This window comes from Protopterus annectens, chromosome 14.part0, assembly GCF_019279795.1.
Source record: "Protopterus annectens isolate FY-2018-M chromosome 14.part0, PAN1.0, whole genome shotgun sequence".
In the NCBI taxonomy this organism is placed as follows: domain Eukaryota; kingdom Metazoa; phylum Chordata; order Ceratodontiformes; family Protopteridae; genus Protopterus; species Protopterus annectens.
The window spans coordinates 881,995,640-882,021,704 of NC_056748.1; the positions used below are offsets into that span (position 1 = coordinate 881,995,640).

The 26,065-nt window shown below is 37.1% G+C and overlaps 1 protein-coding gene across 1 annotated transcript in view; it reads right to left on the reverse strand.

Moving 5' to 3' along the window:
- LGI1 (leucine rich glioma inactivated 1) overlaps positions 1-24,157 on the reverse strand; it is a 412,750-nt gene extending 388,593 nt beyond the window's left edge. The window contains exons 1-2 of the mRNA XM_044056664.1: positions 23,562-24,157; positions 23,249-23,320 (exon numbers count right to left, since the gene is read on the reverse strand). Coding sequence (XP_043912599.1) covers positions 23,249-23,320; positions 23,562-23,755 — 266 coding nt within the window. The 5' untranslated portion in view covers positions 23,756-24,157. The remainder of the gene's footprint in view (positions 1-23,248; positions 23,321-23,561) is intronic.
- Between the last annotated feature and the right edge of the window lie 1,908 nt (positions 24,158-26,065).

The window sequence follows — 26,065 nt, forward strand, 5'->3', positions numbered from 1 at the left end:
TCAATGATTGCAATCAAATGAATACATATATAAATTGTCATATAAGAATAAATCTTGTCAGCTCACTGCTTTCAGAATACAGTGTGCAACTCGCTGCACCCTCCCATATCTCTAAAACCCTTAACTCATGGATCCAAGATAAAGTTAACATAATGGTAGGCAATGGACCAAAACTGGGGATAACTACAGCCGTTATATGCTCAGATAACCCCCATCGATTTGCCAAAAAAAGCAAAAAAAAGTACTTTGCATGCAACATGCCAAAATATGAGGCAAAGATATCAGACAAATTCTACAAAATCAGGGTCATTTGAGAGCACCTGCATTCCCCACACTTATTTGCCAAAAAAGCCACAAACTTTACAAAGAGCAGACCAAAATAAGAGGGTAAAATTCACAGCTATAAAGCTGCTCTACAACATCGAGGACAGTTGAACACATCTAAGCCAACCCTGCAAAAAAGCTTTACAAGGAACAGATCAAAATATTAGGCAAAAATCATAGGCATTCTGTGAAATCAGGATCAGCTGAAAGCATCTTCACCTCTTCACTTTTCCAGAAAAAAATGCAAACATTACAAGAAGCAGCCCAAAATATGAGGGGAAAAATCACAGCCGTTATGCAACACCAGAGACAATTGAGAACATCTCTGATATACACACACACACACACATATACATACATACTCACACACACACACACACACACACACACACACACACACACACACACACACACACACACACACACACATTCATAAATATATACTTTAAAAAATGTGCACAAAAATGTTTGCTCCTACATTCGATCATCCACACTGCGAGTTGAACCTGTTCACTTCCTGTTCTTGTCTCAGGCTGTCTCAAGTCACCTGAGACAGCTTGAGCCAATAGGAAAGACTCTTTGCTGCTTCATGCAGCAGCCTGGTAACAACCATGCCAAGGACATTTCTGACATCCTTAACAAAACTGTAAAAGTGATCCAAGGATTGGCAGAGTACAATTTTGCTGGACTGTTTTCAAAACACCCTGACGAATATAATGGATGATTTTCCACTGTTGTCTTGCCATGAACTCAGTGCATGTGTATTCATGGTGCTCCAAGAACAAGGTACTAAAACAAAAAGTCAACTAATAGTTGACTTTTTGACTTTATTTTGTTTTTATTTTTCTAAATGGGGGTCTGCAGCCCAGCAGCCAGTACCATGAGCCACCCCTATTGAAGTCTCAAAGTGGAAAGGCATTGGGTTAAAAAGGGATTTCACCTAATGTGTTAAGATAATGCTCAGAAGGGTGTTCTATAGCTAGCTGTAAAGGGGTAATTAGTCTTGTTTATGGCGATGCAGACATCTAAGAGTTCACATGTGGTGCTCCAAGCAATCTGTCATGAGGTAATGATATCCTTGACAAATACTGATAATCCCTCACAGTTGTCAGTAGGTATGAAGATGTTATAGGCAATGCCTTCATTGCTCTGAAATCATACCTCTGTAACTACACATACATGAATGTGTTCAAACTGGAAATGAATCTCAAGTTCAGGCATTTTTTTGTTAAGTAATGTAATCCAAATTAGAATTTACTAAAGTGGAATGCCCATTACATGGACTCAGCCTAATAAATGCACTATGGGGGCAGAAAGGTTTTAGCCAAAAGCCTTGGTAAGAGAACCTAAACCATCCTGGCAAAGAAGGAAAGCTTGTCAGACATCTTATTCCAAACTGACGCATACTGGATCTATCTAGAATGACAAAAACTACAAAGTCAGTTATTAAAGTTATTACAATTGTTAATTATATTATTATCTTGCCTTTGAATCTCAGCATCATTCTGGATTATGACAAAATACTGCTCAAGACCAATGTCTTTCCTGTCTCAGACACATGCATAGCAAGTTCAGTCATATCCTTCTCCGTGTCCCTCTGGGCAGAGCAGCTAAGGCCATTCACTCCGACGTGGTACACTATTAGGTCATAATTGTAAAATGTCAGGATGATGGGATGCAAGAGCCCATTTTGCATCTCAAATCCCCACTCCAGAAAGACAGCAAACTGTCACCCTATTCTTATCCAGCCTGGTGAGGGTGATACTCATATGCCTGAAATAGAGTCACATATTACTAATATGCTATTGTGTTTAGATGCAGTCTTAGTGGGCCATAAGAGCACAGAGACTGCACCCTTTGTGACACTTAGAGGTACGTGTATTGGCTGTGGGTTAAAGCGTGAAGGTGAGTGTGTTGCTGTGTGAACTAACGGCTGAGGTTTCTTAGTCTTTAGCCTGGGAGGCTTAGGCTGTGTTCTAATAACAACCACAGCTTACTGTCGTTTAGTGGAAGTGCTTTGTGCTGTGTGTGTATATGTTGTGTTTACCAAATGTTTTCTGAAGTGAGAAGGTATCCCCCAAGTTAAATAAATATTTTCACCTCACTGAATCACTGTGAGGTGGCAATAAAGAGTTTTTGGTAAAAATGAGCAGTTACTACATGGCACAAAATACCCGGTGCTATAAAGTTGGCTACAGAAGACATAAAAGATGATTGATAATTCCATATTGGTCAGTGCAAATGAAGGGGTATAAGAAAACAGGATAAGTTAATAACTTGTTCTTGGTATAAGAAAAAGGGGATACTTAACTGGACTGAAAATGTGATAAAAATGGGGTATTGCTAAAGGATAAAACAATATGAGCTGAGACTACTGCAGTAGTATCAAGTGTAAAAAAGTAACAGAAATATGTAGGACCAATAAGGAAATCAGTAACAAGTGGCACATTTAAATCAATGGGCTAAAGTGGGCTCTACCTAATTAGTAAAAATAATGAGCAATGGATAGTCTAACCCAATGTATCCAGGTGCAGTAACTTTAATGGCTACAGATAATCTAAATGAATAGTTTCAGGTGCAGTTAATGTATGATATAAGTAAGAAATTCTACAGATAATCTACAGACAATGTAAACTGGTCGTTTTCTGTAGGATACAAGTAAGAACTTCTGCAGTTCTGAAAAGGGCCTGCCTTTATTGTACAGATCATGATGTATAACAATCATTTTAACTCTACCTGATTATTTGAATGTACAAAAATTATAATCGAAATATGATGTCCTACAGAAGGAAAACATATCTCTGATATTCTTTTATTTAAAAGTAAAAGCAAGACATTCATCCTGTCAAGATCAGCTCTGGTCAGACCTCTCTCTGAGTTGTAGTCCTTCTCCATAGTTTCTGTATGTCATCCAATTCCTGTATCCCAAAAACAGTCTAAATCCCAGCGCCATCATTTCATATGCCAAAATTAGGACATGGAAACTTATACATATCTGGCCTGCTCTTCCCTTCTTATAGTTTCCTTCATTCCCTAGATGGGGTGCATATACTAGTATGTGAATAAGAAACATTTAGCATACCCCAAAAGGTCCACATCATTTTCCTTTTGAGCTGTTCCTCTCCGCTCTCCCACTATGATCAAGCTTCAGAATGGTGATGTTTGCTGCTTGATACAGCGCCATCCTTCCCCAAGTGGAAAATACATGCCTTACACTCTGTACCTCAGAACTGCTTGTACAGGTCATCTCCATAATGCCAGTACGCAGTACGTACTATGTAGATACATCCTTAACTTAGACATTAATAAGCACAATTAGAGATTATTTTCTATCTAGGACTGAGAGAATAAAAAAAAAAAAAAACTTCTAGTGAGAAGCGTTTAGCCTTGCTATTGGGTGATAACATGAGGCAATAATACCATATTAGCTCAGAAATCATTTGCTCTCTCATAATAGTCTGATTTTAAATGGTTTGTTAAAGACTGCTTTGTACTGTTTTGGAAAGTTTCTCCCTTTCCCAATGTTGTGCAATCCTGGAGTTGGAGTCTCTACGGTTGGGTATGTGGGGTAAGACTTTCAAGTTACACTTTTAACTTGAATGCAACAGAGTTTGCATTGTTAGGATCAAGCTGTTTTAATCTTAGAAATCATACTGATTTCTTGTAATAGAAAAAAATAGATCAGTGGTAAATTCTGCTGCTAGCAGTCTATAGCCTACTATCTTCTGAAAAAAAGATGTTTAATAGGTCTAGACAACTAGTAACATGTAAAATTATTAATACAACGCTCAGTACTGGTGAGACTTAACAGGGCAAAGGTCGTATATTACACTTTTGCATGCTTTTTATTTCAATATAGAGTTGCAGCTCTTTGGGTTCATTTGCTATTGTGCAGACTAGACAGCTGCAAGTAAACCTAACCAGTGATAACCTCAATTAATGTACACCTTGCAGTAGGATTTGCAATCATGTCAAAAGGCCAAATGCTTTTAGTGTGAGTACCATACACATGGATAAATTGTGTCAAAAACAAATGCAATGAAAGACAAAAATTATTGAAGCCCCCTGAATACCCCATCTAGGGATAGACCCCCAGCCCCAAAACATAAATACAACAATTTCACAGTTACACAACAATGTGGAAAAGTGCAACCTCAAGTGAAAGTTGTTGTTGAAAAAAAATTGTATGAACAATACTTATACTAAAACTGTTCAGTAGATTGATCAGCTCCCCTTGCTGATAGCATGTTTGTTTGTTTATCTGTTTGTTTTCTCTATAACCAGGTAAATAAATATGTTTTTACTAACACTTTTCCAACACAATAGAGTACACAAAGGTAAAAATAAATACAGTTAGGCAGTAGAGTATCCTGTCAACTATCAAGTCTCTGTAAGGTGAAAGGTGACATGAGTACCCTGAGAAACGCTATGCAGACATAAGAAAAATGACAAGTCTTCACAGAGAGTGACCAGAAGTCGGGATTGAACTCTGAACCTTGAAGCTGTGAGACAAAAATCTTAACTAGCTGTTACTATCCTAACCTTAGTTATTGATCAAGGCAAAAAGTGGAACATATCAACTTTTGGTCACTACAGTATACTGGGATATCTTTATTTGTAACTAATAAATCATCTTATATGAAAAATAAATGTTTTCCAGTTAAATTGAGTGTACTCCCAGTGACCTGAGGTCACATAGTGACTCAGGAACTGGAAAATGGATTATTAGCTAGAAGGAAAGGAGACTGAGAAGCCAGTGCCAGCTTCCTCAAGGCAGGGGTGCAGGGCACTATATATTGCATGCTGGAAACTGAGATTTCCATGGATGTGTGCACCACAGTAACATGAGGAAAGAGCAGGTTCCGAACAACTGCTGACATGAGAATGTAGTCAGATGCACACAATCTTATTATGGGCTCACTTTCACAGGAGGTAGGGCTGTTCACACAACTGGAGTTTATTATTTTTGCATGAAACTGACAAGATGCTTCCTTAGCCATTACAGTGATGTCTGTCACTCCTGTCTTTGCCTTCTAGAAAGGAAGAAACAAATGGCTCATTTGGGAAAGAAATTACAGAGATTAACCCCCCAAAGAATAACACTTTCAAAATTCAAGGTCTTAAATCTTTTGCCACATTGCTACTCATTGAGGACAGTGGATAGGTTCAGTGTTTAAAATTTATGTTCTAAGCCACTCAAATGAACTGGTGCAGAGTTTCTGCCATTAACTTCTTTTGCTCAACTTTAGATAGTAAAAAAAAAGGAACTGTGTGAAAACGACCAGATGACATTTGTCTGCTTGAGTAAGAAGGATATAATCACACAGTCCCTCTCTCTTGGAGAACACTAGGGAAACATCTATTACAAAAGCACGCAATGATTTAGACTCAGTTATTTTGCCATTAAAAGGTAAATCAATTTGCAAGTACATTGCACTACTTTTGCACAATCTTTCTTTCATGCACATGTAGGGTCTTGTGTAATTTCCCAACCTTGTTTTTTTCTTTCTAAATGTCTATTTGCTCTTGTATGTTCCAGTGAACATAAGGGTCATTGCTCATTTATCCTCTCCTTATACATTTAGAGATTACACGCTGCTTGTGCATGTAACTTTGAATGGATCAGACATTGTGCCGAACCTTCCCTCTTATGTCTGCCTAGCCATCACTTCTCACTCTTCTGATAGCACATGCTTACATCCAGTAGTACCCAAAGTGCTTACATCCAGTAGTACCCAAAGTGCTTACATCCAGGAGTACCCAAAGTGTTTACATCCAGTAGAAGCCAAAGCACTTACATCCAGTAGTACTCAAAGTGTTTACATCCAGTAGTAGCCAAAGCACTTACATTCAGCAGTATCCAAAACACTTACATCCAGTAGTACCAAAAGCATTTACATCCACTAGTACCCAAAACACTTACATCCAGTAGTACCCAAAGTGCTTATATCCAGTAGTACCCAAAGTGCTTACATCCAGTAGTAGCCATATCACTTTCATCCAGTAGTACCCAAAGTGTTTATATCCAATAGTACCCAACATGTTTACATCCAGTAGTAGCCAAAGCACTTACATTCAGCAGTATACAAAACACTTACCTCCAGTAGTACCAAAAGCATTTACATCCAGTAGTACCCAAAGTGCTTATATCCAGTAGTAGCCATATCACTTACATCCAGTAGAACCCAAAGTGTTTACATCCAGTAGTACCCAACATGTTTACATCAAGTAGTAGCCAAAGATCTTACATTCAGCAGTATCCAAAGTATTTACATCCAGTACTACCCAAAGTGTTTACATCCACTAGTACCCAAAGTGCTTACATCCAGTAGTACCCAAAGTGTTTCCTTCCAGTAGTACCCAAAGTGTTTACATCTACTAGTGCCCAAAGTTTTTACATCCACTAATACCAAAAGTTTTTACATACAGTAGTACCCAAAAGCCAAAACAATGCAACTCATCTCCACATCATGACAAGGAAAAAGTCAGTTGTTAATTATTTTATAACAATTGTCTTCCTAACTAAACCAATTAACTTTATTCATTTCCTAAACCTGTAATACACCACTGTAATACATACAGTATACACATCACTTCTGCTTTGTATATCATAGGGCCAACATATATTATTAACTACTACCAGCCATGTTACTTCTGCTTAATACTAAATTACTGATATTCTCTGTAGATGGGGCTGGCTTCTTTTTCTCTCTGTGCATATTCCCGCTTGTGTACATCTGTCCTCACAAAAACACACACACAAACAAAAGACATCACGCATGCATGCAATACATGCATAAACATGTACGCACACACACACACACACACGCACGCACACACACACACACACACACACACACACACACACGCTTGCGCATGTGCTTCTCTCTCTCTCTCTTTCTCCCACATTTTATATTACTGGTATATCATCTGTGTGCATTTTACTCTGTCATTTGACTTTTTCACACTACCAATATATACAAAATTAAGTTTGCTGATTTACTTTCTGCTGCCATGAGATTACTTTTATGTTCTATCAGAGTATATAAGTGGATAGAGCTTAAGTTACACAACTTTATATTTCTCAGGGAAGGACTAGGAGGTGTGGTATGTTTAAATGTTTTTCTCAAACAACAGAGGATCATGGGCCTCGTACTGTCTGTCTGATGGCTGTACCATGTTCACAGCTCTTTAACTAACCCACAGAGTTGCATTGTCTTTCCTGTTATTTCATTTCTTTCTACAGCACACATAACAGACTGGTTTAAAGAATACAGAGTGATGTCTTTAATTACATGGCTACTTCTTAAGAGTATCTGTCTATTCTAGTGTTTGTTTGTGTCTTTCGGCTTTTCCCGGTTAGGGGTCGCCACAGCGGAACTCCGGTCCGCTAATGATTGGTAGTTGATTTTTACGTGCTGAGTTACCAGCTCTGACGCACAACCTTCAATGAAGGTACGCCCATTCACGCAAGTCTCCACGCAGAAGACGCTCTAGCTGAGAATCGAACTGGACAGCGTATTACTGTGAGGCAACAACTTCCACTGTATGTTAAAGAAATGAGACAAGTTTCTATTCAATAACATTTATTGAAACAAACTAAATGAATGCTCCTAATTTCAGAATTGGGAGTTTTTCTCTTGGATATGGTAAAGATGAAAATAAGTAGCTGTACCCAAACGGTAAAGTATAATTCTGTCTTTTACTCTCAGTGTTATAATTTCATTGTAGCACCAAACTTACAGTGTCTTGCTTCAATACAGAGACAGATCGTAGCAGTGCCTGGTGTAGTACTACTGCACAGATACAGATGTCATTCACAGAGGAAAAACCTAGAATCAAACAATTTGAAAAATAAAAATGTTCTCACCACAGAGGATATCAGAGGAGGCAAGCAAGCCCTTGGATTACAAGTTGATGCCTGCAAATCTGCATGTGACTGTGAGAAGTCCAAGAAAAAATGAAGTAGTGACTGACCAAAGGACTAGATACCAGAGCTGAAATCTTAAAGTTCAATATAGCTTGAATGAAATGCATCCACACAAGGTTTTTAGCTGAAATCCAAACTACAGGAACATCAGGAAAACAGTGCCCTACAACCCTCGGGTGAGCAGTATATTTTATGGCATTCCTATCCTTCCACAATACAATCAATAAACTTAGAAATGAAGATTTGCTCATCCCCTCCATTTTCTAGACCTGTTTAAAATCATTCTGTACTGTTTCACACCCAAACCTACCACATACACTAGTTGATATTGATCTCTCTTCTCACATGTTTGCATGATTTAAACATCTGTCAGACAGATTGCAGCGTGTTTAATGGATGGATTCCTTTGCAGACGCTGTTACCTGAATACCCAAGGGATCAGTTCTGGGTCCCTTTTTTGCAGACATTGCTACTGGAATACCAAAGACATCAGTTCTAGGTCATCTACTATTTATATTTTTATAAACAAGCTTCCCACTGACATTTCTGCAGTATGCAGATGGCTGTACTCCAATCTGCTCCACCAATAACATACATACCACTCAACCTCTTAGTGCAAGAAATCAGAACAATTCCCGACATAATGGGGACAAAGGCCCAAAAGTAGGGATACATTTTAAATACTGCTCTTATAAACTTAGAAAGTTGTTATAATAACAGGGTTTGTGCTAGCATGCATTTTCTGAAGGATATGAAGTCTGAAACTCATTTGCATGTAATTATTTATAACTTTAGCCTTTAGATCATCCCAGGAATTTCCCAGAAAACCACAAATTTTATAAGGAACAGACCAAAAATATGAGGCAAAAATCTGGACAGCTGAGCAGTATAGTGACATGACTTAAGTGTAGACTGTTACAAAGCAGTCCTGTTCATCCATTGAGCCCTTAAACTATCAGTCCCACCTTATCCTTAACCAAAATAAAATAAACAATTTCTACTTTTCACTACCAAGTTCTATTCTGACCAAAAAAAAATATGTTCAGCGGCACATCTGCAAAAACACAACATTGGAAGTCTTTTCTCATACTAAATTATTAGGTGTTAGCACAGATCACTCACTAAAATTTGACCTGCACATTCAAAATACAGTTTAAAAGACTTTTATGAAATTAAGCCTCTGCTAGAATGTGTTACTCTAGCTCTCCGTTCATTCTAGAAAAATAGCTGTATTAACATTTCTCCTACTAATACTCTCCTATGCCTACCCAATATTTACAAATCTCAACTCATCTCTTCTGTTGCGATTGGAACAGAGCAACAATAAAATAGCTAAATTTGCAGCTAATATTCCCAATAAAACTCAAAATTATTTACCTCTTCCTCAACTAAACAGGTTGGAACTTCCTAATGTACAGTCCACTCAAACTAGCCCATAGCATCCCCCACCACCTAGACAAGTGTCAGGCTTTGACTTCTGTAGTTTCTTGGCATTCTCCACACAGATCTATTAGAGCAAAGAATAAGTAACTTGCCCAGACTCATAAAACAAATAAACGCAGTTCTGGCCTGTATTCTTTAAATGAGCTAAATGCTGGAACACTCCATCATTACACATAAGACAAAACCAAAGCCAAAAATGATTTGACAAAAATCTAAGAGAACACTTCCTCAATGATAAAACATGACTTTGCTATCAGGAATGTGAATATTCATTGAAGGATTATTCCCTGACAGGAGGCATAGTGACAACTTTATCACCGAAAACCACTTTCGGTGAGCATGAGGTATTGCCCTTTTTCCATTATTGTGCAACTGTTTTTAGTACATGTTAGATTGGGGGAGTTAGAGTCTCCCCTATATGGGGGAGTGGGTGCAGAGGGGGCTTGCTCCCTGCAAAAAAAAAAAAAAGCTTGAAAATGTGTTTACTGAAAGTGATTTAACAGATTTACATTCTTGCATTTGTCCATCAATAGTAATCCTTCATTGAATAATCATGAATCCCTGCCATCCCACCCCCAGGGATAAATACATAGCATTTGTAGCAGTAGCAGTAACAATCTAACATATCTATTTCTCTACTTATAACACTGAACTTCTTTAAGAAAATGGCATACTCTTTAGGCACTCTGTGCATAACACACACACACACACACACATATATATATATATATATATATATATATATATATATATATTATCTGTATGTAATAGGGCTTAACCCATGTCAAAATCTTCAGTTAAGGTTCATATGTAGCTGAAAATTTATGTGATTGTCAACGTATGATACTGTATAAATGTGTAACAACGCTGGCTCTGCATTGATAAGCTATGTCTGATTTACTTTGTGTTACTGATGTTTTTTGTATCAGGTTTTTGTTGCTTACATTTTTATTCTGTATTCAATATGGAGCTTTTCTCCCTGGGTGTCTGCTAAAAAGGGGCTTCTGTGACCAAGTCACTCCTTACTGGCAAATAAATAAATAAATAGTTATTTTTATTTATTGACAGTTTTTTACTGGGTCTGACTAGGTAGGAGCCCATTTTTAGCAGAGGTCCACGGTGAAAACCTCCAAAGTATTGCAAAACATTTTAAGAACAACAATTTTATGGTCTTCAAAAATAATACAAAACACATCTACAGTTTAAATAATTTTACCAAATAGACATAATATGAAAATAGTGGTTAAGAATAGATACAGGTTATATGACAATGATTTCATATTTTGAGAAACTTTAGCCAGTTTATAGATAAATTAAAGATAAGTTAGTATAATACAAACAGGAATTGCAATATAAAGTGAGAGAAAAGCAAGTTTATGGTATATTTAGAGAAAAAGCCACGGGAGAGAAATTGAAAGAAGTAAGAAAGTGAGTGAATAAGGGAGAGTAAGGAAAGGTAAGGTGTGAATAGGTACTTGTTCACATTTAGGGATATAGCTTATACTAGTTTCGAACAAGAACAGTGGCATCTTTTGGCTAGGAAGCCTTTCAGAATGTTTTCTAAGGATGAGACGAAGGTCAATGACCTGATAGATAGAGCTAAGGAGTTCCAGGCCTTAGCAACGTGGTGCAAGTACAGACAATGCCCAGCAGATCTAACAGGTTTGTGGACACACAGGAGTTTTTGGCCACTGGATCGTAATGACCAACTAGGAACATAGTTGTGTATAATGTTATTTAGTACTGGTCACAAAGATGGATACTGGATAATTTTATAGGCGGTAAGAAGCCGAAGAAAGAAAATGTTACTTTAGATCACCCATGTCCCAAGAAAGAAGCACAGTCTGTTAGTTCTGGACATTTGTTTTTGACTAACTAAGATGTCAGTTTTATAATTTTATTTATTTATTTTAACAGGCAAAGAACATGGTCCTTTTCTTAGCCATGACATATTAGCAGTAACCAAAAGGTAGATATAATAGGCAAGCAGAAACAATACAAAACAAATAAAACAAAAGCTACTCAAAGAGTATAACAGTATTAATAAATTAAAATATTAATTTTTATGGTATATAGCTAAGATAAACCTATGAAAAACAGAACATGCTAGTAGCCAATAACCAATTCCCATTTTTACAATACAGATGGCAAACCAAGGGTAGGTTGCATAGCTTACTGTAGAGGTTAAATGGTTTTAAAGATCAGTACTTAAAGAGGTGAGGGTGGAATGTAGTAGTCCTGGCCATATAGTACGTTTACTGCCCATTCAACAGACTGGACAACATTTGCCATACTAAGCAGGAGAAACACATGAGTGAAATAAGAAAATTAAGTAGCTCCCACAATAGCCAGAGCAATGACTATATTTCTCAGACACTGCTCTTTTAAAGGATGAGAGACAAGGTAGGAAGACTACAAGGGAATCGGAGGATGTTGTTCCAGATAAATGAGGCAGTAAATGAAAATACCTTCTGAACTTAACTAAGTGCAAAAGCTTGGAACAGTGTGAGTATTTGAGTTTAGGGAAATGACCAAAGGGTACTGGGATGGAAGAGACCAGAAAGGCTGGACCTAAATGATGGGAAATAGCCTAAGTTGAGCATTTTATAAATTTCAGTAGCTGAAGTGAAACTAGTCCTGTGTATAATGCATAGACTTTGTATCTGCTAGCATTCTCCTGGTGGCTTGTAATGGTAGAATCTGTTGACTGGTTTGCTGACAGCCTTTTTGTTTTCTGTTTCAGTAAGTAATGGAACCCATTTAAATAAGTAAAGGAATCCATTTCTATGTGTGACTAACAGACAGTTCTATCTGAGGGCATGGTGGGACTCTGTTGATAAGCACTTTGTTACTCTGTAGGTGCCTTCTATTATGGAGGAAATTGTATTTGCTTTTGCTAATATCCCTTTAATCTGTCCAGATCCTGCCCACATTTTGTTTGGCATTATACTTGACCACCTCACCTCACTCCTTCTCCTGTAGGTGTTGAACCACACTGTGGCTCCTTGTGGCTTTCTGAGTTCAGCCTAGGCACCAAGCACTTGACTGTGGACTCCAGCATAGGCTTGGCTACAGGAGGAAAGTCGCAGTATTATTGCTTTAAGTGACACTCTCAGATTCTTTAACTGAACTCTCATGGGAGGCATTCTGTCTCACTATTAGTCTGGTTCTGCCGCTATGAGAAAATTGTCAAAAGAGTGCTCATAACAGATGCGTAAGCTTCAGACAATATAGCTCTAAGGATTACAAAGGCACACAAACCCTCTACCAAAATAGGGCTACAATCCCAAGAGTGAGTAAGAAGTGGTTGGAAAGAAAATCATACCTCCAAGTCAAAAGTCATATTTCTTTTCCAAAAAAAAAAGTTGGTTGCTGTCTACAGCTAACTGGGGAGCAGAGAATTCAAATGGAGAGCTTATGTTTCTTGTAGTTGTGTTCATGAGTAAAAGTAGAGGAGATAAACATACTGACCAGCAGATGGACGCAGAGGTGGGGAGTACTGCTGCCACTGGTGATGAACTGAGGGCCAAGTCATAGCGCAAAAGTCAGTTTCATGGCCACTTTATATCCTTGTTGTCAACTAATGTCACAATCTTTGGGTGGTAGCCAAAAGAATGAGCTCATGGGTAAATGCAGCAGAAATGAGGTTCTTTCTCAGAGTAGGTGGACTTACACTCCTTGATAGAATGAGTAGGTCAGCAGTGTTGGAGGATCTTGGAGTACAGCCTCTGCTCTCTTGTGTTGAATGGAGTTAGTACGTGCATTTTGGATACCTTGTGAGGATGCCCCCTATGAGTGCTACCCATGGGAGGGATAGCAGGCACAACCCTTCAGAAAGAAATTTTGAGGAGAACTCAGATTAAGTTAGATCTTTCAGCATGTCTGCGAACATTGGTTAATATGGCAAGATGAGTCACAGTCTATTACTGAGGGACGGGCAAGCATGGTCTGGGTCTCTATCATATTGTTGAATACTTACTTTGTTGAATCACTCTTTATAAAACCCACTTTATCGAAACCTCTCTTTATCGAATGGCTGTTTCATCAATGTTTTTCAAAGGGAAAAACAATGCCTGGCCATCATTGGGGATTTGCTGCTTTCCCCCACTGTAGTGCAATCTTGTAGTTGGTATATTTAGTTAGTGGGGTGGGAGTTGTGAGGGGCAAAGCCTTACACTTGAATGGGTTTTAAATATTTAGCATTTAGTGATGGGCAGTAGGTTGCCAAGTTGTTGTTTTTCCCTATGAAAAAGTTTGATGAAACCGCCATTGATGAAGAGAGGTTTCGACAAAGTGGGTTCGGTAAGCAGTGATTCAACAAAGTAAGTATTCAACAATATGATATAGACCTGCATGGTCTATACTGCTTAGCTTGCTATTATTGCAGCCCTCACCAGAGCAAGCTATGCAGAAACTAAATGAATGACTGAATGCAGTTTATCAAATAAATATCATCAGTGTATGGTAGTTACAATAGAGAGAAGTACTTAGTTTGATACCTTGAAATATGAAAGTATGTACAATTTTCAGGGTCATGGCAAAGACAGGTGGGTGAATATTCTAAACTTGGCTCAACCAAGAAGTGCCTGGTAAGGGTTCCAAATATGATGTTCTTTTTTTGGTCTTTGCAAACATGCAGACAGTAGGAAATAGATATAATATAATACTTAACTTTTTTCTTACGATTCAGGGAATAGGATCAGAACTGTAATGTTCATTTTATCAGTATAACGGGTAATATTCCCCCATGAACTGTCTGCAAGACCACTCTTTAGAGAGTGGAATGCAAGGAGATGAGGACTGATCCCTGTGGCATTTCTATGAGCAGTTTAAATTGTATAGACAACTGTGTTGTATATCCATTCTCTGACTAAGCAATTGTCTGAGTGACTAGAAAAACAGTTTAGGGCACATTGCCCCCTTCATGTGCATTGGCCTTACTCAGAAGGAGGGGGTGGATACAAAGTGAAATGCCTTACTAAGCTTGATAAATATACCTCCACTAAGACTGCCTTTTTTCTCTGGTCATGAAGATAGTATCCCTCAGAGGTGTAGTGGACATAAAGGTATCGTGACCCTATCTGGAGCAATACTGGAAGTGATGATGGAAGTTCTGTGCATTAAGATGTGTGAAAGCAACAAGTTTCTTAAATATTTTGTTCAAAGTGGAGCACATTTCAATGTAGCATTAAGATGGACAGGGAGTTACCTATATTTTGGAATGGGGATTTTAGTAAAGGTATTCTAGAGATAGGACAAAGACTCACTGGTCAGTGATAGGTTTATAATGCACTTCAAGGGAATGACAATGAATGACTCTCAGCATTTCCATGCTTGGGTGAGCTTAATAGAGAAGGTGCCTAGGAAGCTGCTTAGTTTGTTGGACACCAATGGTTGAGGACAAGACCTTGAGAAGCATAGAAGAGAAGAGCTCTCTAGGTGATGTTGTATGACCAGTAGTAATGGGATGTTTCACCTTGTAGAGGTTATACAGGAAATCTGTATATGCATTTGCTGTCAAACTGAGTTCCAGGTCCATTTTTTCATCTTTTAGGAAGGAGATGCAGCAGATGGACTCCGCTAGCTAGTACATTAAGTTACATATTTCCAAGCATGTAAGGGTTCCTAAAGGAGTTAACCATGTGCAGTCTCATTAAGTGTCAACATTTTTTGTAGATGTTTTGAAAGGCATTTTCTTCGTAAAGCTATCTTATGAGTATTTAAAACATTCATAAATTAGTGTACAGAAAAGCTAGTTTCACAAACAAAGCAAATCAATATGCAAACCATTTTCTAAAAATAATAATAAAAATAGAGTTGAGATGCCAGGAATCAAAAAATAAATTATATTTCCTCATGGTTTAGTATTATCAAAATATTTTAATTTATTGGTCTAGGACTGTAACTCAATACTTTTATTCTGTATGAACACCTTGCAGCATTACAGCTACAGTCTTATTAAGAGTGCCTTTACTTACACTTCTATATGCATCAGATAAACAGTGTATTCATAAATCTTGGTAATTTGTGTCTTTTTATGTGTCTGTTGCTAACTCTGTTCTGTTTAACTAGTGGAAAAACAGTAATAATTGGTTAAAATTGATGCATCTGTCCTGTTCTGTTTAATCAGTAAGCAAAACTTATTTGAACTGATTACAATCAGTGCTACGATTCAGAAAGCTGACACATATAATATTAGCATGCCGTTGATGCAACGCTACAAAATATTGCAATGCAAGATTTTCATAGCGTATGAAGGATTTAAATCTTGCAAATGTAGAATGGCATTTGAAAAACAAATACAGTTTGCTTATATTCCAAATAAGCATTTACCAGAAACAGTTCTACTCAGAATTTTATATATATATATATATATATATATATATATATATATATATATATATATATATATATTACTTTTGAAAATTATTATTATTATTATTATTATTAATTAGTTAAATCCCCTTAAGCCACAAGAGTTTAACAAGTAAAACATGAGAGCACTAGTTTAGTTAAGTTACTTACAGTCACAAAATAGACAAGCAGACAGTGAGAGAATCATAAACAGGGCTACAGTGTAAATATAATTAGAGGCTCACAACATTTAAACCTTTGCACTATAAAACCCATACTAACAGTATAAAGACATGTACACACTGCCAAGGCAGCAGCCCAGATGAGAACAAAACTGCAAAACCAATCACTGAGGTAACAGTGCTAACTGTTGGTTTAAAGACTGGGACAGTGGACCATGAGGATCAATTTTCAGCTATGACCTTGTTGCAAACAATTAAAAATATGAGATGCAGGATAAAAGTTACACAGCTATAGTCAACAGTCTGAAGCATTCTGTGTGCAAAAATGAGTTATATTATTACAGAATTGTAAGTGCCGAGAGAAGTGTGGATCAGTTTCTCAGTATCTGTGCTGAATCACTGGACCAGCATTTCTGAGCATAACAGGTAGAGGATATCTAACAGGTGTTGGACACGAAAAAATGGCATTTGCAGTGCATCTAGTTAGACAGGTGCAGTGTCAGATTATTTCTGAAGAGAGATAATTTGTAGCGTTGTCGTCTCACAGTAAGACGCTGTCCTGTTCGATTCTCTAGAGCGTCTTCTGTGTGGAGACATGCGTGAATGGGCGTACCTTCATTGAAGGTTGTGCATCAGGGCTGGCAATTCGGCACGTAAAAATCTACTGACAATCATTAGCGGACCGGAGTTCCGCTGTGGCGACCCCTAACCAGGAAAAGCCGAAAGACACAACAACAACAAGAGATAATTTGTCATTTAGTTGAGGAAAGGTAGAAGTTAAATATTATTGGAGCCTAGAACAGGAAAGTCATCAGAGGGTATTGCTGGATGACACAAGGGGGAATATTTAGAGTACCTTGAGAGACAGCAGACAGTCAAAAAGATTTTCAATGTTTAGGATACTGTTGTGCGAAAGATATGTATCTGTAGCTATCTATCTATCTATATATATATATATATATATATATATATATATGTATATATATATATATATATATATATATATATATATATATATATAAAACTTGACTCAGGCAGTCGAGTCAACCAGTGCCTGACACTGTTCCACAAAAGTCAGAATACTGAATAGTGCTACACCCAACACAAACACTGAACCTTGAAACTCCCTACAGCTCTGGACCCTGGAACAATTGTCTCCAGAAGGGAGGCAAGTTTGGACAATCAATAGTGTTTTTTGACATTCTGACATTCACAATGTGGGAGTGGACTCAACCTCCTGTCAGTCAAATTGATAGTAAACCTATATACAGGTGTGTGTGTGTGTGTGTGTGTGTGTGTGTGTGTGTGTGTGTGTGTGTGTGTGTGTGTGTGTGTGTGTGTGTTCAAAAAGCACTGTCTCGAATGCAGGAACTAAAACTTCTTGTGACTTGTGCAGGATGCTGCTTGAACTTGGATATGAGTTCCTGTAAGCACTTACAGTACCTTTTCTTGAACACATTATTCAAGTTCAAGCAAGGTAAAGGAGACAGCCATGGGAAAAGACTGAAGAGGGAATTTAGGTTTAAGAAGTGGGAGGGGGATTATAGTGTTAGGGAGTGGGAAGGGAGTTTTACAGTTAGTGACTGATCAGGGAATTTAGGGTTAAAGAGCAGGAAGGGAGTATAAGGTTTAGGGACCAAAGACTGTGGTTAGGAATTGAGCACGAGTTTTAGGGTTAGAGTTAGGGCTCAGGTAAGTTTATATAGTGTTACAGGATTGGGTATTGAGAGGGTTAAGAAGTTATAAGAGATTGGGTTACTAGAAGTTCAAGCTCTCTAGCATTTCCATCCAAGTTGCAATAAGAGATTTACAAGCTTCAAGTAGTACACCTATATCTATTTATCATATATATCTGTGTATATGTATCTATCTGTATCTGTATGCACACACACACACACACACACACATATATATATATATATATATATATATATATATATATATATATATATATATATATATAAAACATACATGCTTCTACTATGAGTGGGCAAAAGTGAATATTCTGATGATAGAAATCCCCAAACTACATTTGCTGAACAAAAAAGAAAAAAACTGCCAAAACAGAATTTTTAAAGTGTTTTTGGCAGGGAACTAAGTCCCCCTTCACTCCCTGATATGAGGGAGGGGGAGGCAAGCACTGCACACTTCCTGAACATATATATATCAACAACACAGTTGATGCAACTCAAAAAAAGGTTACTCCACCCCCTAACCCAAAAAAAAAAAAAAAAGGGAATTCCTTCTGGCATAACTTGCTAACAGTGATTTTTCCATGGAGGAACTCTATTCATCAACTGGTTGAACCTTGGGTAAGTGAAACTCAAGCATTCAGTGTTCGTCCACCAGTAGCTTATCCGGCTAAGATATAATAGGACTGCAGGTGGAGGGCACCATTTTCTTTTCCTGCAATAATACTGTATCTACAGTCACAGTAAAAACAACATGTATATGTTTAGAAGCATTTACAAGAAGATTCGAATTAACTTTGTACGTACATGGATTCTTTGGTCAGTTGGTAGAAAATGTTGCAGAGAGTTTTAGTTGCTCTAAGATCATACACATATGGATTTATGTTTATGTGGTTTTAATAAAATTATGGTGTCAATCAGACCCAAAGTACTTATATAGATAAATGCATTTGTTAGAGTTGCCCCATCTTATTGTCATTACATCATTTGTGAGGGTATAAACAGCAGATATATCTCCGTGGTTTTAGTGGAGGAACATTTGTTTCATCCTTATGGAACATTGTTACTAAGTGGCTAGCTGTAATTTTTGTTAAAACTACTAAATAAAGAGCACTCTCAGTATTAGAAATATTAAAGTAATGTTAATACATGCTGGGTCTGTTCTCTCTTTTGAGATGTCCCCTTTTGTTATATAATAACTAAATTAGTTATCAGTAGCTGTCAGAGGAGTAATATTTCTACAGCTCTTGGGTGAAATTTCACCAGAATTTTACTCATGTTGATTTCAGCACTGGAAAATTTGTACCTGATAGGATGATCAGACAAAGAGTATTATTTATTTATTTATTTTATTTTACATTTGTTGACCGGGAAAGTCCGATTGGACACGTCCATTTTCAGCGGAGGCCCGGGGAGAAAAGCTCCAGTTACATAAGAGGTACATTAATGAGCAAGTTAATACAAACGGTGGAATACACATACAAAAACAGGTTTACAATTGTAGGTAAATATGGTCAGTTAGCAAGGCTCATAGTTAGTTGTTAGATAGTAAACTCATCTTACAATATAATACATTCTTTACACATTCAACACATGCAGTTTATTGCAGCCTTATATAGCTAGGATATAACAGTAGTTAGCAGGTTTGTATGTAATTTTATAATTTTTTTAACTTATAAAAGCAGACAGTTAAATGTGAGAAACTAGATTTTAGATTACCCATGAGTTAAGATATTTCATGCTTATAAAAGCAGACAGTTACATGTGAGAAGCTAAACTTAACATTGCCAATGAATGTAGATATGTTTAGTATTTCAGCCTTTACCCAGGGGTAAGACAAGAGCATAGCCAGTTGTTTTTGAGGTGGGTTTTTAGTAGTTTTTTGAATTGTGTTGTGGAGTTATTTGATGTTATTTGGGCAGGTCGGGAGTTCCAGGGTTTGGAAATGTAGCAGCTAAAAAGAGATTTAACTGCCTCATTGTTATGTCTTGTAACTTCAAGGATGTTAAGGGTGCTTGATCTCAAGGTTCTTGCTGTGGTGTGAAGATGTATTAGGTTTTGGAGGGCAGGAATCTTATCTGAGTGATGGTATAAGTAATGTGATAGTGACGATTGAGTTGAAGTAGATGAGGGAACTCCAACCAGTTCAGTTTCTTGAGAGATACACAGTGGTGTGTTCTATATGCTTATTATATTATTATACTTCTCAACCTTTTTTTCTAGGCAAAAATAAAGCTTCACAAAATCGTGGAAAATGCCTACAGATCAGGTCTAGATGAAATGGCAGAATTTGATGAAAAGCTGTTGTCATACCAAGAATTAGATTCAACCGGCTTTCTAAACTGTAATACTTCAGTGTTTTAAATGTTTAAAATTACACTACTTTTTCTTATCCCTCCATTAAAAGGGCAGTTGAAATTTTTGAGTCAAAAATTAGAAATCTCCTGGAAAATAAGGTAGCTGAATGAAATCTCAAACTGAGCAAACTTTTGTGAAATATTTAAACATTTTTTTAAAGTCATATCCAATGACGGCACATACATTTACAACATTGCAGTTATAAATACTGAAGCTATCAGTCTTTTTCTTTCGTTCTTTTTTTCCTAGCATCTCCTCCTTGGCAGCTTTAGTGTTCTGCTAAGTTTGAGGTTATGATTCCAATAAATAATTTCAAACCTCAACTTCAGTTCACGGTCCAGGTCTTCATTCTGCCAAGTAATCTCTGATACTGCAATAAAATCAAATAAACTTCAATATTTTCCTATGGAACAAAACTATTTTATTCCACAGAGCGGTTTGTGCCAGAAGAGCTTAAATTACAAGCCTTGCTAATTTTTATCAAGAAAGCATTTTCCAAACAAAATTTTAATAGGTGTTGTTGCATTTTGTTAGACCTTGTTTCTGTGCATTATTATCTCATGGATTTGCAAAGGTACAGATTCCAGAACTTCAGAGAAAGACTTATAGTCCTTGTAGGAAATAATGTTAACTGCTGAAACTAGAACTGGGTTTTAGGATTTTTTTTTTACTTTGAAAATATATTCTTTCTATTTCAATTCAGATGAATGCAAACCCACTGAAACTAATCCAGATTAACAATATTTTGGAATGTTATGGATAGCAGAGCTGTTTGACAACAGTGAATGTGGTGTGGTAATGTCATAGGTGGAGGCTTCCATATAAATATGTGAAAAATAAAACAGCAAAGAAGCTAGGAATAGCAGCAAATATACCACATGGGGTCCACAAAACTCTGTAGCACAAAAATATGATCATACAAGGAAGCGTACAGGAGCACCTCAGCCCAGTCACTTTTTCACAAAACATAAGGCCCTTGCTATAACTTCAACAACAGTATTTTAAAAGTGTTTACGAACATATCTCATCATTTAAAAGACACGCATAACTGCTGTAAAATAATCCATTGTGAGCTAAGAACATGCATTGTAACAGCATCGGTACTTGTGGTCCAACTTCGAGCACTATATAAAAATGTCATTTCTACTCATCAAAATATTTTATAAATATGGTGAACAACAGTTGTTACAATGTTTACATGCCATTGTTTCAAGCACTGAATATGGGAAACCTGTCGTACTTCAACACAGATCCATGACATACTTTGGAGTTTGCTACTAGTAAGACTAAAGTAATTACTAGCAACAACAACAACAAAACTAAAATAAAGAATGTTGATTTGAAAGCACACAGCGTGTCAAAAGAAATAGTACAAATGTATGCAGTTATATTTTTACCTTCCATACTATATGTTTGTGTCTTTACTTATCCTGCACTTACAGTTTCCTAATTATTTAATTAACACAGAGGCATAAAAAGAAATACAATCCTTCTGTGTCAAGCGTAAAGCCCTGGATATTTGACCTATGATGTCATAGCCCTCTGTTTACAACTCTAACCCGTTGCTGGGGAAATCTGTTTGCTGTCAGAAATATTGCAGGATTCCATGATCAGCTGCAGACACTTTCACAGAGTGCAGACTGAGACTTTAAAACATAATAAAAGACAATAACAACAGTATATATTCTGAAAAAACATCTTAAAATGATACACATTCATAACTGCTGTGCCGTAATTGCATATTATGATAAAGTACATTGCACATTGCAGATTCAGAGTTCTGGATTTCAGCTTCCAGCTTTGATTCTGGTTTTTTTTTTTTTTTTTTTTTTGGTTGTGTCTTCAAACTCTGTTATTTGTAATGATTCTGAATGCATATCCCACAGTGGTCATTAAGATTTAATTTTGTTTCAACAGTTAACAAGATTTATCTGCAAAAATAATAAAATAGTAATAAAGTGTGCGTGTGTCTGTATGCATTTAACTATATATATATATATATATATATATATATATATATATATATATATATATATACCCACACACAGACGTGTGTGTGTGTGTGTGTGTGTGTGTGTGTGTGTGTGTGTGTGTGTGTGTGTGTGTGTGTGTGTGTGTGTGTGTGTGTGTGTGTGTGTGTGTGTGTGTGAGTATATACACATGCACAATACAAGCCCATATATGTATATAGCTATACCTGTCCAAAGACTGAGAAATGGACAGTATGTGCCTTTAGGAAATTTTCAGTCTGACATTTTCCAGCTGATTGACTCTGGAAGCAATGAAGCATTATTTGAGAGCATCTGAGATTACAATGTCAAAACATAAACTCAGACAAAAATCACAGCTTGCTCCATTTATTTGCTTAGCAGACCTACACACATCGTGTTTTTATATGCTGAAATTCTGTTGGGCATGTCCTGTGGTTTTCTAACTGCATATTTTTCTTTGCACTTGCCTTATTTGAATGAATCCACATATTCTTATTATTATCCAGCTTTTCTGAGACGCATGTGAGGCTACCCTAAAAGAGACGGTAATCTGCATACTGAGAAGTGCACATCTGCAAATTTACCTATGGGTGGATGTTACCACATGTGACATCTGCATTGCAAATACTAAGACACCTCCCATAATGTCCTTTATCATTCTCCACCACATCTCTGTGCATATACTGAATTCTAAGAATCGCATATACTGAATTCTAAGAATCAAATCTGCAGTACTATATTCAAAACCAACTAAGCTACATGAATGTATATAGAGCTCAAGTAGTGGGTTTATGACTGGTATCAAGAAAAAAAATGTTGCACTGCATTAAGAAAAAAATCAGTAACAGAGGAATCTGGTCAATTAGGAGGCTTTGTGCATCATGCATTTAAAGAAAAAGCCAAATGCATATCTTTGTAAATGCAAAACAAATGTCCACAGCAATGCATAGCACATGGAAATAAAAGGAATCTCACAGAAGATGCAGGGATGGCATGTGTAGAAAGCTGCCTTCTGGGATTACTGTGGACCCAGATTTCACAAACGATCTGAAAAACAGTAAGAGCAACATTATAAGAAATTGCTCAGTATTTTAACATAAGTAATCACTGAGCTTCAAATATAAAGGAAAGTAATTTCATATCATCTTTTATTTCTCTGATAGGAAAAAGTATCAGGGCCAATAAATTTTGTAAGCTTTCCTGGAAAAAGCAGTGTTTTAATTTTATAATCACTATCAAAGAATATATTAGGACCATTGATAAATATATCCATAGGGAGAATACTTACAGAGAAACAACATCAGATGGAAAAGTAAGTGAAAATGTCTTTGCATTTTCACAGAGAGCATTCTCTTTGGTACAAATGCAGCCTATAGGACATTTTGACTGCTTGGATAGTCTTTTTCCTTCAGTCAGTAAAAGCAGAGATGTAATCCATAGACAGTAAATAATCCTTTTGCAGGTTCTGCTGGCATTTCCCATCCTCTTGGAAGCAAACTGGTTAAAGAGATTGCCAGAATGTATCGCAGAACATCAGCCTGGCTTGCGTCTCTGTAGCACTGTGATAAAGCTCTTCGTCTCAGGGTAACACAGGCTTTCCCTGCTGCAGACCTCCACTCCCTCCCTCCCTCTATCGTTTGTAGCACAGCAGCTGAGCTCAGAAATGCTACCCACTCAGACTGTAGACAGCTCCACTCAGGAACCTGTGAGGCGCTCTAACAGAGAAAAGCAAAGAAGACTCCAGAGGGGAAAAAAGCTCCAGAGCTTTTACACGACAGAACACCTGCTGTTGCATTGTACCTCCTGACCACACAGTGCTGTATTAATATAGGAATCTTTCATATCATTAATAACACTGAATATCAAATATCAGCAAAGCAACAGACTTTTGATATTCCTTAAAGTAATTCTATCAGAAAGTGAGCATGACAGAAATTCTAGCTTAGACTAAGTATGACAATGTATTGCAAATCCAGGGAATGTGGCCTTAGGAAGTGAAAGACATCTTTCTGTACAGCAGGAAGTCTGACACACACAGTTCATTATTGCAGATCTGGCTACTGAGGGCAAATCATGCTAGAATGGTCAAACAAAGACTTCATTAGTTACTCATTCCAGGGGAAAAAAATAACACTCACTTGACTTGCAGTAAAAATCCAAATAAAGTCTTTCCCTGGCTGTTGTTTTTTTTTTGCTTTCTATTTCCTGATAAACTATGCCTCCTTCTGAAATGTACTCTCCAGTCAGTACATGTATGCTCTTTATATCCAAGCTTTTCTCATGGTACAGAATTTAGTTGATATTTTTTTCCTTAGCAATCATTTTTTCCCATATTAGAGCAGATGTACCTTCTCCTTTAGTCACTATTGTCTGATAGACAGCAGTCGTACACTGTTCTTGTTCATGTCCAAGATGTATTTCTTTACAAGGTTTCATTATTATGTTGCAGTGAATTTTTTTTGGTACCAAAGCATATTCCTTTGAATGACGTTACATTTTAAAATGTACACACCATTTAAAAGAATCAGAAACATATTCTGTTTTCAAATAAATTCATAATGCTAAATGTCTTGCCTAGTCACTTATTTTAGTGCACATCAGAAACTATAGGCTTCTGTCCAGCAGCTAGTTTTTGTTTCATGAAGTCTGGCATTGAGTGAAAGTAACTAAAGGTATGATTTCCACCTAACAATAATGTCACATTTTGACTGCTCAGGTGGCATAAAGAGATAAAGCCCTAGCTCCAGTCCAGCTGACCCGGGTTTGATTAGAACCTTGTGTAACTGATAGCGTAACAGGGTGGTATGGGTGTGGCCATCCTGGGGGGAGGGCAGTCACTGGTGATGTTCCCCAAGGGAAGGCATGGTCCAAAGAGGGAATTTGCTCTCGGATACAACCAATGAGCACGGAGGGTGATGAAAGGGAAAACTGGGAAGGGTATATGAAATAACCTTCCCACTGGATGGAAGCACAGATGGCCAAGCCCCAGGATGCACTTAAGATGTGCGAATAGCCCCAGCAACACCACAGCAAGTCCAGGGGTGTGTTAGAGGATGCTAGTACAACCAGCTGTCAGTCTGGCACTGGGGAGTGGTCCAGTATAAATGAGGTCCTAGGGAACCAAAAAAGTAACCATTTATTTAAAAACAAACAAACAAAAAAAATCAATAATGTGACATTCCCTGCACATTATTCATGAGACTGGAAGCTATAAATAGTTAATTATACCTTAACTACACCTACAGCTTTGAGCAAGATTCTTGTATGAGATTTAAGACAAGGTTGGAACATTACAGCATCAATTTTCTATCATTCTGTCAGCAATCCACCACTACTTTTTCAAATTAATCAATGTGCTTTTTGAAGCTGGATAGAAAGGAAGCCTTTAGTTTTGGGACAAGCCACCTAGAATCATTAGAAAGAAGAATAGAATAACAAGTGTTGATGTCAGACTAGTGGACATAGATATGATGTGAAGGTTTCCACTATTATACCATATTCCCAGGGATTATACCATGTTTTCCAGTACCATTTAGACTATCTCATTGTGCCAAAACATGTGTGTGGGTGTTGTATCTGTCTGTCTGTCATTGTGTGTGCATGTTTTAGTGTGTGTGTTTCTCTGAGCATGCATGCGTATGTGTATGTATGTGTCTGTGTATGTGAAATCACTGCTGTCATTATTTCAAGTGATAATCTGAAATTGATTAGATTTTTGTATCTCAGTAACAACCTTAGCTAGTTAGTTAGCTAGTTAGTTAGTTAGTTAGTTAGTTAGTTAGTTAGTTAGTT